Source organism: Phascolarctos cinereus, unplaced genomic scaffold (assembly GCF_003287225.1).
Source record: "Phascolarctos cinereus isolate Bilbo 61053 unplaced genomic scaffold, phaCin_HiC Scaffold_1;HRSCAF=81, whole genome shotgun sequence".
Lineage (NCBI taxonomy): Eukaryota > Metazoa > Chordata > Mammalia > Diprotodontia > Phascolarctidae > Phascolarctos > Phascolarctos cinereus.
Genome location: NW_027555514.1, coordinates 114,798,059 through 114,813,541, shown reverse-complemented (window position 1 = coordinate 114,813,541; position 15,483 = coordinate 114,798,059). Strand labels below are relative to the sequence as shown.

Below are 15,483 nucleotides of genomic sequence, written 5' to 3'. Positions count from 1 at the left end.
CAATTTAAAAAAAAAAGAAGGAACCCTTTCAATCTCTTTTTACAATACAAATATGGTCTTGATATCTAAGCCAGCAAGAGACAAAGCAGAGAAAAAAAACCATAGGCCAATATCCCTAACGAACATTGATGCAAAAATTTTAAAGAAAATATTAGCTAGTAGGTCACAGCAACATATTAACAAGATTAAACATTGTGGATTTGCACCAGAAAGGCAAGGTTGATTCAACATAAGGAAGATTATAAATATAATAAACTATGTTAATATAAATAATAAAGTTATATGATTATATCAATAGATGCTGAAAAGATTTTTGAAAAACCCCAACACTTGTTTCTAATATATACTCTAGAAATCATAGAATAAACGGACCTTTCTTTAACATAGTAAATAATATCTATGTAAATTTGAAGAGAAAACATTCTAAGTAACAGAGAAAAGTTAGAAGTCTTTCCAATAAGATTTAGATAAAATAAAGATCTCCATTATTACCACGACTTTTGATATAGTGCTAGAAATGCTAGCTATAGCAATAAGACAAGAAAAATAAATTGAGTGAATAAAACGAGGCAAAAAGGAAACAAAATTATTGGTTTTTCTGTTTACAGATATAGTAGTATACTTAGAGAACTGTAGAGGGTCAACTAAAATTAATTGAAACAATAATTGTAGCAAAGTTACAGGATTTAAAATCAATCCACATAAATCAATGGGGGGGTGTGTGTATGTATGTGTGTGTGTGTGTGTGTGTGTGTGTGTGTGTGCATACACCAATAAACTCCAAGAAAAGCTGGAAAGAAAAATTCCATTCAAATAGAAGCTATAAAATACTTGGCAGTGTACCTGCCACAATTTAACCAGGAACTATATGAATCCAAATATAAAATGCTCTTTGCAGAAATAAATACAGACCTAAATAATTAAAGAAACATTAATTGCACATGAGTAGGTCAAGCCAATATAATAAAAATAACATTGCTACCCAAATTTATTTACTTATTCAGTACTAAACCAATCAAACTACCAATGAAATACTTCATAGAACTATGAAAAAAATAATAATGAAATTCAGATGGAGGAATGAAAGGTCAAGAATCTCAAAAGTAATAATGAAAAAAGTAGGAAGAAAGGGAGGATCCAGATCTCAAATTGTACTACAATGACATATTCATTAAAAAAATTCAGTACTATTGGGAGAGAGAGAGAGAGAGAGAGAGAGAGAGAGAGAGAGAGAGAGAGAGAGAGAGAGAGATTGACCGGCAAAACAAGTTAAAAACACAATATAGAAGCAAATAAACAGTAGCGTAGTGTTAGATAAACCCAAAGGCCCCAGTTACTAGGAGGAAGGGCTCGTTATTTGGCAAAAACAAAAAACAAACAAAAAAACTGATGGGAAAACTGGACAGCAGTCTGGCAGAAATTTAATTTAGAATAACATCTTATGCCACATTCCTTGGTAAGTTTCAAATGGATATATGATATAGATGTGAGAAACCACATTAGAAACAAATTAGAGGAGCAAGGAAGAAAGTATCTTTTATGTATATGGATAGGGGAAGAGTTCATGACTAAACGATGATGGAGAGGATGGCATAAGATAAAATGCCTGTTTTGATTCTATAAAATTAAAAAGCTTTTTTTTTTAAAAAAAAAACAAGTATAACATAGTCAAAATTAGGAAACAGACAACCAGAAAAAATCATTGCAGTAAGTTTCCCACATAGAGGCCTTATTTCCAAGATAGGTAAGAAACGGATTCAAAACTATAAGACTGAGAGCCATTCCTCAATAACTAAAAAGTAAAAGTGCATGAAAAGCATTTTCAAAGAAAGAAATCCAAGCTATCAACAACCATGTGGGGAAAAAAATGTTTCAAATCACTAATAATTAGATAAATGTAAATTAAAGCAACCTGAAGTTCCACCTCATACCCATCAGACTGCCAAAGATGATAAAAGAAGAAAATTATAAATATTGAAGGAGTTACAGGAAAACAGGTACACTAATGTTGGTGCTATGGTGGTGCTATTGAATTGGTCCAATCATTTAGAAATCCGTTTAAAACTATGTCCCTAAAATTACTAAACTGTGATTCAGCTATGCCACTACTAGACTTATACCCCAAAGAAATCAAAGGAAAACGAGAAGGATTTAAATGTACAAAAATATTCATAGCAGGCAGTCAAAAATTGGAAACTGAGGGAGGGTCCCAATTGGGGAACTGATAAATTCTAGTGTATGAATGTAATTGGATATTATTGTGCTTTACTAATTGATGAAATGAACCGTTTTAGAGGAAACGGGGAAGATCTCTATAAAATGATACAGAGCAAAGTGAGCAAAGCTAGGAGAACAAGTTATACAATGATAACATTATAGAGAAAAACAGCTTTGAAAGACTTTAGAACTCTAAGGCAGATAGAGTCCAAAATAATGAAAATGAAAAGGCCACTCACCTCCTTCCAGAGAGGTGATGATCTTAAAATTCAGTGAGAGTCGTAGGTTTTGTAACATGACCAATGTGGTAATGTGTTTTATAGGACTATGCGGCTATGTTTTAAGGACTTTATTTTGGGGAGATTTCAAAAAAATTGCTCAATGTTGGGTTGTGGGTGAAACAGAATAAAATAAAAATATGGAGGAGTCTCTTTGGGAGGGGGAGAGGGAGAGATACACGGGGAAATTTGGGTGCATAGTGTCTGGCACATCTTAGGTACCCAATAAATGTTTATTATCATTTCTTGATATGAAAACAAAACATGGATGAAAATTTAATTTAAAAATTATGTCAGTCCCAAATGTCTCAAAGGTTAATTCAGATGCTTCTTCCATGTCTCAAAGTCTTAAACAGTCATCTGGTTTAGCTCATTGTCAATAGGTGGGAGGTAAGACCCAAATAGCTTACCTTCTTAATCTTTAGATAAATCCTTTAAAGCGAACCTTTGTACGTAAGATTTATAAACAGAAGGAAGAAAACAAGCATTTATTAATCATCTGCCCAGACATTACTCTAAGCACTTTACAAATATCTCGTTTGATCCTCCAGACAACCCTGGGAAGTAGGTGTTATTACCAGCTCCATTTAACAGTTGAGGAAACTGAGTCAGGCTGAGGTTAGGAGACTTGCCGAGAGTCACACAGCCAAATTTGAAGCCCAGAAAGCTGAATCCACCGTTCCACCTCGATGCCCCAGAAGTGGCAACGAGGTTTCAAGCAGAGTGACGGGGAGAAGGAAGAAAAACTGAAGTCAGTTTGAGTGACTTTCGGGAGGAAGTATCAACATGATTTGGTAACGTTGTTCCTGCCCACAAGGAGTTTCCATTCTAGTAGGGGTAGGGGATGGAATACGACAAGGACGCAGATAAAGAATTTCTTGTGGGAGAGAACTCTAACAAGGGGGTTCTGGAAGGGCTGACATGACGCAGAGGTGAGGAGCACCTTCTATACGGGGTGGGCTATCACCTCGGCACTGTTGGCAAGTACAGCTGATAGACAGCCTACGCTCTCCATTGGTAGACACCTAATATCAAGCGGATTGAGAGAATAGCTAGGGTGGCAAGAAGGATCAGCGAAGGAGCGCCCAACTTCGCCCCTACCTCTTTCTCTTCTGCCTCTTCAACCCGCCTCCCTTCTCCCCTCCCCCCTCCCCCATACCGTCCGCCCCTTTGCTCCTAGTAACAGAATAAACACTGCGCAGGCTCCGCCCACCAAGGGGAAGGAGGCAGAATGGACATTTGTTTGCGCGCGCGCGTGACTTTGGCATAGGCTGCAGGGGCTGTGAGCAGGTGAGGATGGTGAGTCGACCCGCCCTTGCAAGGATCATCGTCTTTCCTGAACGAGCTAGCCAGGAAGACAAATGCAGTTGTTAACTTCTCAGGAGCAGAGTTGTTTCCATTGCAGCGCTGGACGTGCGGTGGCTTGGTGAAGGCTCTGTTGGGAATGGGGGGATTTTTGCACTTTTCACCTGCTGTCCTTATTTATCGCCACCCTCCTTTGTCCCTGGATTGAAGCTGCTTAGTTGTGTTTCTGTTCTTTTGTTTGCCAGAAGGTGGTGATAACCCGTTTTAGAAGCGCGAACAAGAACAGAAAGGCATAATGATTGTCCTGGATTTCTATGGGAAGGCATCCGGTTCTTCAAGGGTATTTTGTTTTGGTGGTGGAGCTTACAGGTCATGGATTTATAGATGCTAGCAGGGATTGGCTCATATTCCTAACCACTGAATGTTTTGTGCTTTTTCCCTTTCCCTAGGTGATGAGGAAACTCGAATTCCGGTAGGCAGCAATGTGAAAAACCTTGGTCTGTAACCACATTTTATGATCTCTGTATTTCAGAATTATGAACTGACCCCGTGACCACCAGTTCATCGGAAAGCAAGGCTTTGTCATGGTAATAAACTTACTAATTAAAGTTTAGACAAGCAGTGTACCAAATGGGATAGAGCTCTGGATTTGGAGTCCAGAGGTCTGGGTGCAGTTCCCACCTTTGGCAATTTTTTTAGCTGTGTGACCCTAGGCAAGCTGCTTTTTCTCTCAGAGCCTCAGTTTCCCCGTCTGTGATATGGTGAATGGATACTAGTCCTCGGACTACTAGGTAAAGCACGAAGTGCTATGCAAACGTACACTATCGTTCTATTATGTATCATTCATGTTCTTAGTTAAGAAATTCTGAGGCTCTTGTAAAACTGGTTTATTGCTATTCTGAATCTAGAGCAATAGTTTCACTTAAAATTGACCAGTTTTGTAATCATGTTGTCCATAGTCACCATTCTTTCCTTCTGGTTTTTGTCTACTTGCTTGTTTGCATTCTGAATTAGAGAAGATTAGATTAGAATTGAAGTGCATCCAAAATTGGTGTCATTCATTCATAATCTTATTCATTCATAATCATCAAGGGACTGACTGTAGGATCATGAAAGATGAAGGCAGCAATAGGGCACTGCCCTAGGCAGTCAAGTCAACAAATATTTATTAAGCCCTTCGTATGTGCCAGTAACTGTACTAAGTGCTGGGGATGCAAAGAAAAGCAAAAACAGTGTCTGCCCTCACAGAACTTACATTCTAATGGAGGAGACAATATGTAAATAAGCAAGAACATACAAGATCTCTACAGTAGATGGAAGGTCATGTGAGAAGGGAAGGCACTAGCAACTGGGGATACTGAGAAAACCCTCCTGCAGAAGATAGAATTTGAGCTGAATTTTGAAGAAATAGAAAGTACAAAGCAGAGAGGAAGGGGCAGAGCACTCTAGGCACAGGAGACAGCCAGTGCAAAGTCAGGAGATGGAATATCCCGTTCAAGAAACAGGAAATAGGCCATCAAGCTTTGTCTTCATATCTTTTATTTTTCAGTGCCTTCGGGCAAGATAACAGGGTATCCCAAAAGTCTTGATGCAGTTTTTTAAACTAGTAAAGAGTAAAGCTTTCTATTTTATTTTTATTTTAAGCTACCAAAACTTTAAACTGCACTAAGACTTTTAGGACACACTGAGTGTCTATGAGCTAACAGATGAGTGGGAAATAATATAAAAATTGATGACAAAATAGAACATGACCTTTGGGAACAAAACTGGGTCCAGTGGCTAGAGGTCACAGAGGAAAATAAGTATTGAACATTAAATAAGATTTTCTAATTATGAGATCTATCCAACAATGCAATAGGCTGCTGCATAAAGTATTAAGTTCCCTGTCACTAGAGGTCTTTAAGAGGAAGGTATATAATTGTTTATCTTGGGTATTATAGAGAGAGTTCCAGGCTGTTAGGGGTTTGAAGACCTTTGAGATGCCTTCCAGTTCAGCATCTATGATCGTGTGTTCTCTTCCTTCCCCCTTAAAGGTAGAGAGCCCCTTAAAGGATGTCACCTGAGAGCATGACCACCAAAAGTCAGCCAACTAAAGTAGATGTGGGATGAGCAGGTCACACTGGAGGGAAAATGATTCTCAGCTATTCAGGCTGATTATATTAGTTTCATAGATCAATTATTTGGATGTAGACATGGTCTGGAAGGGACCTTGGAGATCATCTAATCCCAACTGCCTCATTTTACAACTGAGACCGTGACAGGTAAAGTGAATAACTGTTCAAGGTCACACAGCTATTAATTTTTGTATGCTACTTTAAGAACAGTATGGGAAATTTGCCTTAAGCCGTAGCTGTGGAGACTATTAGCTTTTAGGTAAGTGGTTTTCTCCTTCAGCTGGCTTGAGCAAAAAAATTTGGGAGGGAAGTGAAGCAAAAGAATTTTTTCTTCTCTGCTCAAGAGATACCATCCTGGCATCAGCCAGAAAGTTTCTGAAGTCAATAAATTCACAGGTACAGTCTCTATTATCCCTATCCCTACATTCATACAATGTAATGTGTTCAGCCATATCCCAGCCACTGGACATGCACTTTTGTTTTCACTTGTTTGCAATTATAAATGGTTTAGCCGTGCATCTTTTTGTACAAATAGATACTTCCTTGCTGGCATTTACCATCCCTCCCCCACTCTGCAATATAAACCCAGTAATTGGGATCACAATGATTGGCGTCAATAACTTCATCTATGTTTCTTGAATAATTCCAAATTGTTTTTCCAAAACAGCCACTATCTGTCTTGAACACTCTAGCAAAAGTGGTGAGTTCATTGAACATGATGGCCCCATTTTACAAACTCAGCCAAGTAAGTGAGAAAGTAAATAAGGGAGGGAAAGGACCCAATTGCATGCAAATAATGAATCTCCCAGTCCTGCAGCAAGTAGGGCTGACTACAGAAGTATAATAGGATCATAGGATTCAGACGTGGTTTAGAAGGGATCTTGGAGATCATTTATCTGATGTCCTGATTTTACAGGTGAGCCTGTAATGCTAGGCTGCCTCAAGAATAGTGTGCGAGGAGCAGCTAGGTAGCACAGTGGATAGAGCACCAGCCCTGAAGTTAGGAGGACCTGAGTTCAAATCCAGCCTCAGATACATGATACTAGCTGTGTGACCCTGGGCAAGTCATTTAACCCCAATTGCCTTGCAAAAAAAAAAAAAGAATAGTGTGGGAAATTTATGCTGTAGCAGCTGTGGAGACTAACTGTAGGCAATTGGTTTTCCCCTTCAGCTGGTATGAACACATGCTCAAGCTCGAGTGCACACACAAAAACACACAGAAGTGTAATAAGATTGTGTGTGTGTGTGTGTGTGTACCCTGTCTCCACAACTATGGTACAAGTTTCTTCAGCTAGTATTTCCAGCGTCTTACATCATCATTAGCTGACCTCAGTGCCCTACACACAGTAGCTGCTCAATAAATATTTGTAGCTGTTGAAAACAACCTTTTTGTAGAGAAATGATGGATTAGGTTTATCTTTTTTTTGGAAGCAAAGAGGGTTAAGTGACTTGCCTAGGGTCACACAGCTAGTGTCTAAGGTTGGATTTTAACCCAGGTCCCCCTGATTCCAGGGCTGGTGCTCTATCCACTGCACCACCTAGCTAGCTGGCCCTGGATACATGGATTTTCACAGAGCTTTTAATGTAGGGATCTCAAGTGCGTTTGGCCATCATTCACCCTTGTGCTCCCTTTATGTGATGAATAATAATTGCCCTTTCCATTTTTGTCTGTGAGGAAACAGAATAAGAGTGATTTAAACCCATGCTTCTTGAGCAAATCAATCAATGTAATTCAGGATGTCACTTTGGTTTCAGAATCCTCATCCTGCATTCAATCTGCATTTTGTTCATGGGAGACAAAGGGCCCCAGAGCTCCCTTGTAGTGACACAGGAAGTAGATGGGGCCCAGACTTTTGAATCATCTTTCTCCTTTAGAGTAACTGTCTTAAAGATGTTTTAAAGAAAAAGCATCTGTGTTTGTAAAAGACAGGAACATTGTGCGGAACCTTAAAAGCAGTATCCTGGATGGGCTTCTGTTTTTGAGTTAATCTTGGCTAAGACAGTGGTGTGTTCTTATGTCAGCCACCTGTTTCTCTCCTTCAGAGTACTTATCAAAAGAGCTTTAAAAAAAAAAGTACAGTTTCAGACTTTGAACATTTAATGCCATGTATGAACACTGAAAAGTGGAAAGTTGGAAAAATAACCAGAATTTTCAAAATTAGATGGGCCAGGATAGTAACCCTTTGTCCACCACTGTGCTTTCCTGTTCCCCTCATGTTCTAGTCTTCCCCAGAAGGATTGCATAAACTCAGAATCCTCCTGTGGTCTCTCATTTTTTGAAAATTTCTTTTAAAAACTTTTTTTCCACAAAGGATGGTAGCCATTAGGTTGTATTGTGAGGGAGCATAATTAAGCTATTGAGCAAACATTTTTATCCTTTTTTTTTAGCCATGTGTTATGACTAGTAGTATAACTCCCTTTTAAAATGTCATATTCTAATAACATATTTACTTTATAACCAAACTACTGTTCCTAATTTCATTTTATGCAATTGAAAACACTACTTATTTAGCTTAGTGTATTTCTAATACTAAGTACAATGAATCAGCCACTTTTTATGCAACTTTTATCTTACTTTTTAAAAAATTATGAGTATTTATTTCCTCTTTCTCACCCATACCTCTGGTTTAAAAAAAAATTCCCCAATTATGTGGAAAAACAATTTTTAACATTTTTTTAAAAAGTTTTGATTTCCAAATTCTATCCTTGCCTCCTTTCCCTTCTCCCTTCCTGAGATGGTAAGCAATCTGATATAGTCCATACATGTGCAAGCATGTAAACCTCTGATTTTTTTTTTAAGAAAAACAAAATCCTTGTAACAGATGTGCCTAGTCAAGCAAAGCAAATTCCCACATTGTCATGTCCAAAAATCTATGTGTCATTTTGCATATCGAGTCCAACCTCACCTCTCTGTCAGGATGTGGATAGCATTTGTTATTGTATTGATCTGAGTTCTTGTTTGTCTTGCCAGTTGTTTTTGTATACATGGTTCTCTTGGTTCTGCTTTCTTTACTCTGTGTCAGTTCATGTAAGTCTTCCCAGGTTTCACTGAACACATCCCTTTTGTCATTTCTTACAGTGCAATATTGTTCCATGACAATCACATGCCAGAATTTCTTTGGCCATTTCCCAAAGGGTACACCATTAATTTCGAGATCTTTGCTAGTATGAAACCTACTTATTTTAGGTAAATATATCTCACAAGTGATCCTGTTAATATCAAATGAGATAGGCAAAGCATTTTGCAGACCTTAAATGCTATATATGTTCAACAAACATTCAAGTCAACAAGCATTTATTAAAATGTCTACTATGTGTCAGACAATAGGGATGCAAAGACTTTTAAAAACAAAATAGCTCCTGATCTCAAGGAGTTTGCATAAGACAGTCAACAAGCTTTTATTAAGCATTGCTAGGGCAGCTAGGTGGCACAGTGGATAGAGCACTGGCCCTGGAGTCAGGAGGACTTGAGTTCAAATCTGGCCTCACACACATGATACTCACAAGCTGTGTGACTCTGGGTAAGTCACTTAACCCCAATTGCCTCACCAAAAAAAAAAAGCATTTCTTATTCATGAGGCATTGTGTTAAACTCAGAAAGATAAAAAGAATCCTTACTCTCAAGGAGGTCTCATTCTAAAGGAGGAGACAAACATTAAAATAACTAGGTTATATACAAGAGTAGCTGTTGTTCAGTCATTTCCAACTCTTCCTCACCCCATTTTGGTTTTTTTTTTTGGCAAAGGTACTGAAGCAGTTTTCCATTTCCTTCTTCAGCTCATTTTACAGATGAGGGAACTGAGGTAAACAGGATTAAGTGACTCGCCCGGAGTGTCAGAGGCCGGATATGAACCCAGAAACATGAGTTTTCCTGACTCCAATCTCAGTGCTCTAGCCACTGTGAAACCTAGCTACCGCTTATCTAGGGCTTGCTATGTACCAAGTGCCATGCTAAGTTTTGAGGTACATGTAGAAGAATAAGCTAGTCACTGCTCTCCAAGAGCTCCCAATCTAATAGGGGAGACCACACACATGGAAGGTTTGAGCTTTAAGTCAGATGGAAAGATCCCATGATCTTCAGGGTATAACATCAAAATAGATGGTAATGCCTCTTTTATGTGATTTCCACTGATAAAATCATATGAGTTTTGATATTGAGCCATTGACAGTGCCAGGACCTTTTGTAGCAAAACCTTTATTTTCTGGGTCTTCAGTCGCTGTAGCTGTAGCATGTACTAGAGTAATTTGCCAGGCTATAGCACCATAGAATGATGGCTTTGGGCACAGGGCAGAAATCATTGCCATTCCCAAGGCTCATGGATTCAAGATCCTAGGCTTTCTCCATTGAGTCTGTCAGGGAGAAGATGGTCAAGATGGTGGCAGTAATGGTTTGACTTGCCTGATATATGCTGTTTCTTCTCTCTCCCTTTGGGTTCCCTGCTGCTTCAGCTAGGTTAACTTGCCTGTTTATTGAGAGGAAATTACATGAATATAGAGGCAGCTAGGTGGCTCAGAGTGCTGGGCCTGAAGTCAGGAAGACCTGAGTTCAAATCTGACCTCAGACACTTACTAGCTGTGTCACCCTGGGCAAGCCACTTAACCTCTATTTGCCTTAATCCACTGGAGAAGAAAATGGAAAATCATTCTTGTATCTTTGCCAAAAAAAACCCCCAACCATGACCAGTATCGGTGCAATATGGTCCGTGGGGTCACAAAGAGTTGGATACAACTGAATGACTGAAAAATAAGAAGTATATAGAAAATTAAATACTAAACATGCACAAAACAATTTCTTGGGGGAGGGTACTAGCAACTGAGGAGAATGGGCTTCCTGTTGGGGTTGGCCCTTGAGCTGAGCTCTGAAGAAAGATAGGTAGTCTATGAAGGGAGAGATCAGGAGATTTCAGTCATGGGGGACAGTCTATGCAAAAGCGTGGAGCTGGGAGATTGAATGTCATCTATAAAGAATAAGTAGAACAGTTTGACTGCAATGTGCAATTTTTGAACAAAAGTAATGTGCTGGAAGCCTGGAAAGAGAACTTTTGAAGGGCTTTAAAAACCAAACAGAAATGGGGCAGCTAGGTCGTGCAGTGGATCAAGTACTGGCCCTGGAGTTGGGAGGACCTGCGTTCAAATTTGATCTCAGACACATGGTACTTACCAGCTGTGTGACCCTAGGCAAGTCACTTAACCCCATTGCCTCACTGGAAAAACGAACAAACAAACAGAAAAGTTAGTATTCTGTCCTAGTGGCAAGAGTGAGCCACTGAGGTTTTTTGAGCAGAATAGTGACATGGTCAAACCCGTTTAAAAGAATAAATAGAGTGTTAAAGCCTCAGTTGTGTTAAAAAAAAATTTATACACACGCACACATACACACACAAATATGATAGTGTCCTAGTCTGAAGTTATTGGTCTCATTTTAATCAAAGACCAAATCAGTCTTCCTTGAATTAAAGAACTAATCAATTTCAGTGTTGGGTAAGGATTTTAATTACCTGAAACTAAGATAATTGAAATATATCTTGTTTATGGTGTTCAGACTAAGAGTGGAAATGTCTTTTTGTTTAATTAAGAAATTGGATTTTGTTCACATTTGACAGGATTGAGTAATTGGTTTCTGGAAGCTATTTCCCCCAAGGGTACCCTGCACTATTCTGTTTGGTAAATCAAAAATGCTGAATTTAAATTCCTTGTCCCTGTTTTCTTTGCTGTGGAATTTTGTCATGTTTCACAAAGACTTTTTTTGTTTTAAAGAAAGAAATTTGTTTTGTTTGCAACTATTTCTCTCCCAGTTATTCTCTCTCTTGCCTCTTCCCCCCATCCTCACTTGTTTGCTGGTTAAATTTGGTGCATCTTTCTGCAATTTACATGTGGGTGCCTGCACACACATGCTGGACATATGTTCAGCTCTCCTGTGTCCGGCTCAGATAAGTAAGGTTCGTCTGATGCCTGTTCTCCCTGTTTGTAAATTCTTCTTCACATACCCCAATTATGAGAAATAATAAGTTCTGCCTCCTTCTTCCTCTTTTCTACACTGGTATATTCCTTTTACCTTCCCTTTTATCTCCTTATTTAAAATAATTGGTTATGTTTTTCAGAATAGAACCATTCCACCACCATGAAAGAACTTATATTACAGTGTTATCTCCATAATATACCAAGAGGAGTGGTGGCCAGGAAGGAACACTTGGTCTGGAAATTAAAGGGGCTAAAAAGCAGTAGATTGACACATCCCATCCAGGAACAGTGGAGAATTGTTTTGATCTTGGTTTATGATTCCAGAAAAGCAGGTGATTGGGGAGGGAGGTCTCTTTGTGTGACATTTTCAAAATTTTCATTCTAGGAGATAGTTAAAAGCAAACATCCTTCTGAATGCTTACATAGATTGCTAAATCATGCCTAATTTTGCTTTTCATTGTTAGTTCTCAAAAGAACTTTGGCTCCTTGAAGGCACAGACGATGTTGCTTTTGTTTTTATAACTTCAGTGCCCATGCTGTTCCAAGCACATAGTAGGTGCTCAATAAAAGCTAGCTGATTGATTTAATTCTTTAATATGTGAATTTACCTCCTTCTAACTATAATAGTAACTTATTTATCTGTGTATCAATCTGAATGTCTGCATTTAAAGTTCTTATGTCTCTGTGCCTAGACTAAATCCTAGGTTAAAACTAAACAAGTCGAAATTGCGTTATTCCTTAAGATTGCTCTTGACTTTTAAAAAACTCTTCTCTATCATGTACTATTAAGTGATTGACGTGATATTCTGTGAGAGATGTAGAGCTAGGAAAGGAGAACTTCACAAAGCTAGGGAAAGAGCATGGGGGATGGTCAGGGTCACAGAAACGTTTACAGGACCACCAATGAACTGGAGGGAGCAATTTAGAAAATAATAGTTTGGATGGAAGATAGCACAAACGTTGCCAGAATTACATTCTTGCGTGCCTATATACAACTAGGTGGTGCAGTGGATAGAGCCCTGGGCCTGGAATCAGGAAGACTCATCTTCCTGAGTTCAAATCTGGTCTCAGATGCTTACTAGCTGTGTAAACCTGGGCAAGTCACTTAACCCTGTTGCCTCAGTTTCTTCATCTGTACAATGAACTGGAGAAGGAAATGGTAAACCACTCCGATATTTTTTGCCAAGAATATCTCAAATGGGGTTATGAAGAGTTGGGCACAACTGAACAACAATAACACAAAATGCATACATCTATCTATCTATCTCTTCATATATATATATATATATATATATATATATAAAATTTAGAATCAGTCAATAAGTATTTCTTGAGTACCTACTGTGTACCAGGCACTGTGATTTAGATCTAGAAAAGATCTTAAAGATCATCTTTCCAATTAACAAAATTTTCAGATAGTGCCACTGAAGCACACAATTTGGGAATTTGTTTTTTGATTGTGCATATTTGTTAAAAGGGTTTTAATGGAGTTTACTCCTCCATTTTGGGGGGAGAGTGGGAATAAGAGGAGGGATAGCAATAGGGATGCTTAAAAAAAAGAAAGAAGGATGGCCAGAAGAAATCACAGACAAGCAGGTCAGTATTAAAAGTTAAATGTTGAATTTATTACATATTTAAAAAGAAAAGCAAGCTCTACATAGATTCATAATTTTATATCTCATCCTCTCCTATTTTACAGTAGGAAATATATGTGGAAATGCTAATTTTATTTGATGTTTATTAAATTCAATTTTTTTTTACAAAATTCAAATTTAGCTACTAAAAGTAATTTTCTTAAAGTGCAGGTCTGACCATGTTACTCTCCCCATTGAATAAACTCCAGTGGCTCCCCATTACCTACAGGATCAAATATAAAACCTTCTGTTTCTCTTTTAAAGCCCTTCACAACCTGGCCCCTTCCTGCCTTTCCAGTCTTCTCACACTGTGTTCCTCTCCACATAGGCTACCATCCAGATACCCTATGGCCTCATTGCTGATCTTTGAACTCAACACAATCTCCCATCTCTGCCTTTTTGCTGGCTTTCCCCATATCTGGAATGCTGTCTCTACTTCCTCCTTCTCAATTCCTTAAAGGCTTATCTCAGTCTTTCTCTCCTCATCTTCACCACCTCCATTACCTAAAGACTCAGTTCAAATTCCCATCTTCTCCCAGAAGCCTTTCTGGCTTCTCCCCACCCTGACTGCTATCACCTTCTTTCTGCCATTACCACCTTTTACATTCTATGCAACTTGTACGTGAGTAGTTGTTTAATTGTCTCCCCTCAAGAGAATTTGAGCTTCTCAAGGCCAGACTCTGCTTTTATGTATCTTTGTGTCTCCAGAACCTAGCACCCTGCTTGACACATATAAACACTTAATAAGTGTTTGTCGATTTATTCATTTAATTTTTTTTCTAAAAAGGAAACTCAGGTCCAAAAAAGTTCAGTGATTTGCCCAAGGTCATACAGCTGTTAAGTAATTTAACCAAAGCTGGAATTCAAATCAAATTTAGACTCCAAACCCAGTGCCTTCTTTACTACAACACACCTCTAAAATAACATATGAACAGAGCTAAAGGTGGAAATAGATCATTGGTTTGCTTTATTCCATTTTTCCCCTTTTCTTGTTAATTCATTAATTCACCCTTCCTCGCCCCACCCCCACCCATGCCACAAGTTTCTTCCTCAATAAAACTTCCTTTCTCCCCCAATTTCAATAGAAATGTTGGACTATGATGCAACTTCTATTCTCCAGAATATGATTGTTCACCCTATGTTCATTCTTTTCTTTAAAAGCCAGGTAAAGGCAAAAAGGGAAAAGGCCGGGGGAAGGGCCAGGGTGGGAAGAAAGCAAAAAAGCCTGAAGTGGACATCCTTCATCCAGCTGCCATGCTGAACCTGTATTACATCGCCCACAATGCCGCTGACTGCCTACAATTACGTGGCTTCCGCTGGCCTGGTGCTGGCAAGAAAAAGAAAGGAAAGAAGGCTTAACAATGAATGGTTGGACGGATAGATGCCTATAGAGCATGTCTTCATAACCACGAACTGTAACTATAAATCAAAGCGTGCAGAGAAGGGATGCAACCGAAACAGACCCAGAAGCAGATGAGACCTTACTGAAAACACCTTTAAGTGGAGAATTACTGGAGCTCTTGGAGTTAAGGATAAGGGAATTGAACTATCACTTAACATTTGTGCCCAAGGGAACCATTAAAAACAAATTTTTTTTAGGAACTAAGGCAAAACCGTGTATGAGTAGTTCTCAAACTGGATGGTGGATTTCAGAGTACTGTTTGGTTCTAATCATCCTTTGTTATGTGTCAGAATTAAACTTTGCTTGGTGAATCTAGTTCTCTCTTGCATTTTCTGCTGATACCAGTAAATGTGACCCTCCTCATCCCTGATAAGGGAGGGGCAGCTGATTGTCCATGGGAAGATGGAACACTCTGTGCCATAGTGATGCCCATTTCTGCCTGCCCACAACCACAATTTTGAGGGGAAAATACTCAAGAAAACTAATTTATCTGTATAATGTGCCCCACCCCTCCCCCTTACTGTTTTCCTGATCTGAAAAAACCACAACTGCCTGCAGAGACTCCTCTGAGG

At 38.8% G+C, this 15,483-nt stretch overlaps 1 protein-coding gene across 10 annotated transcripts; it reads left to right on the top strand.

The window, feature by feature from the left end:
• Positions 1-3,340: 3,340 nt before the first annotated feature.
• On the top strand, positions 3,341-15,222 carry LOC110219219 (small lysine-rich protein 1). 10 transcript variants are annotated; one of them, XR_002327546.2, is made up of 5 exons: positions 3,341-3,921; positions 4,333-4,387; positions 5,834-6,061; positions 8,994-9,101; positions 14,671-14,745. XR_002327546.2 is itself a non-coding variant. In XM_078153778.1 (5 exons), exons 4-5 carry the CDS (start codon positions 12,190-12,192, stop codon positions 14,866-14,868), a joined length of 216 nt encoding a protein of 71 aa, XP_078009904.1. In that variant the 5' UTR covers positions 3,413-3,785; positions 4,333-4,387; positions 5,834-6,061; positions 12,016-12,189; the 3' UTR covers positions 14,869-15,222. The 10 variants fall into 10 exon arrangements, 9 of the variants coding, with proteins under 9 accessions (XP_078009904.1, XP_078009901.1, XP_078009893.1 ...); XM_078153778.1 differs by lacking the exon at positions 8,994-9,101 and adding an exon at positions 12,016-12,207 and having other exon boundaries at positions 3,413-3,785; positions 14,671-15,222; XM_078153775.1 differs by lacking the exon at positions 8,994-9,101 and adding an exon at positions 12,016-12,207 and having other exon boundaries at positions 3,413-3,794; positions 14,671-15,222.
• The last annotated feature ends 261 nt before the right edge of the window (positions 15,223-15,483 follow it).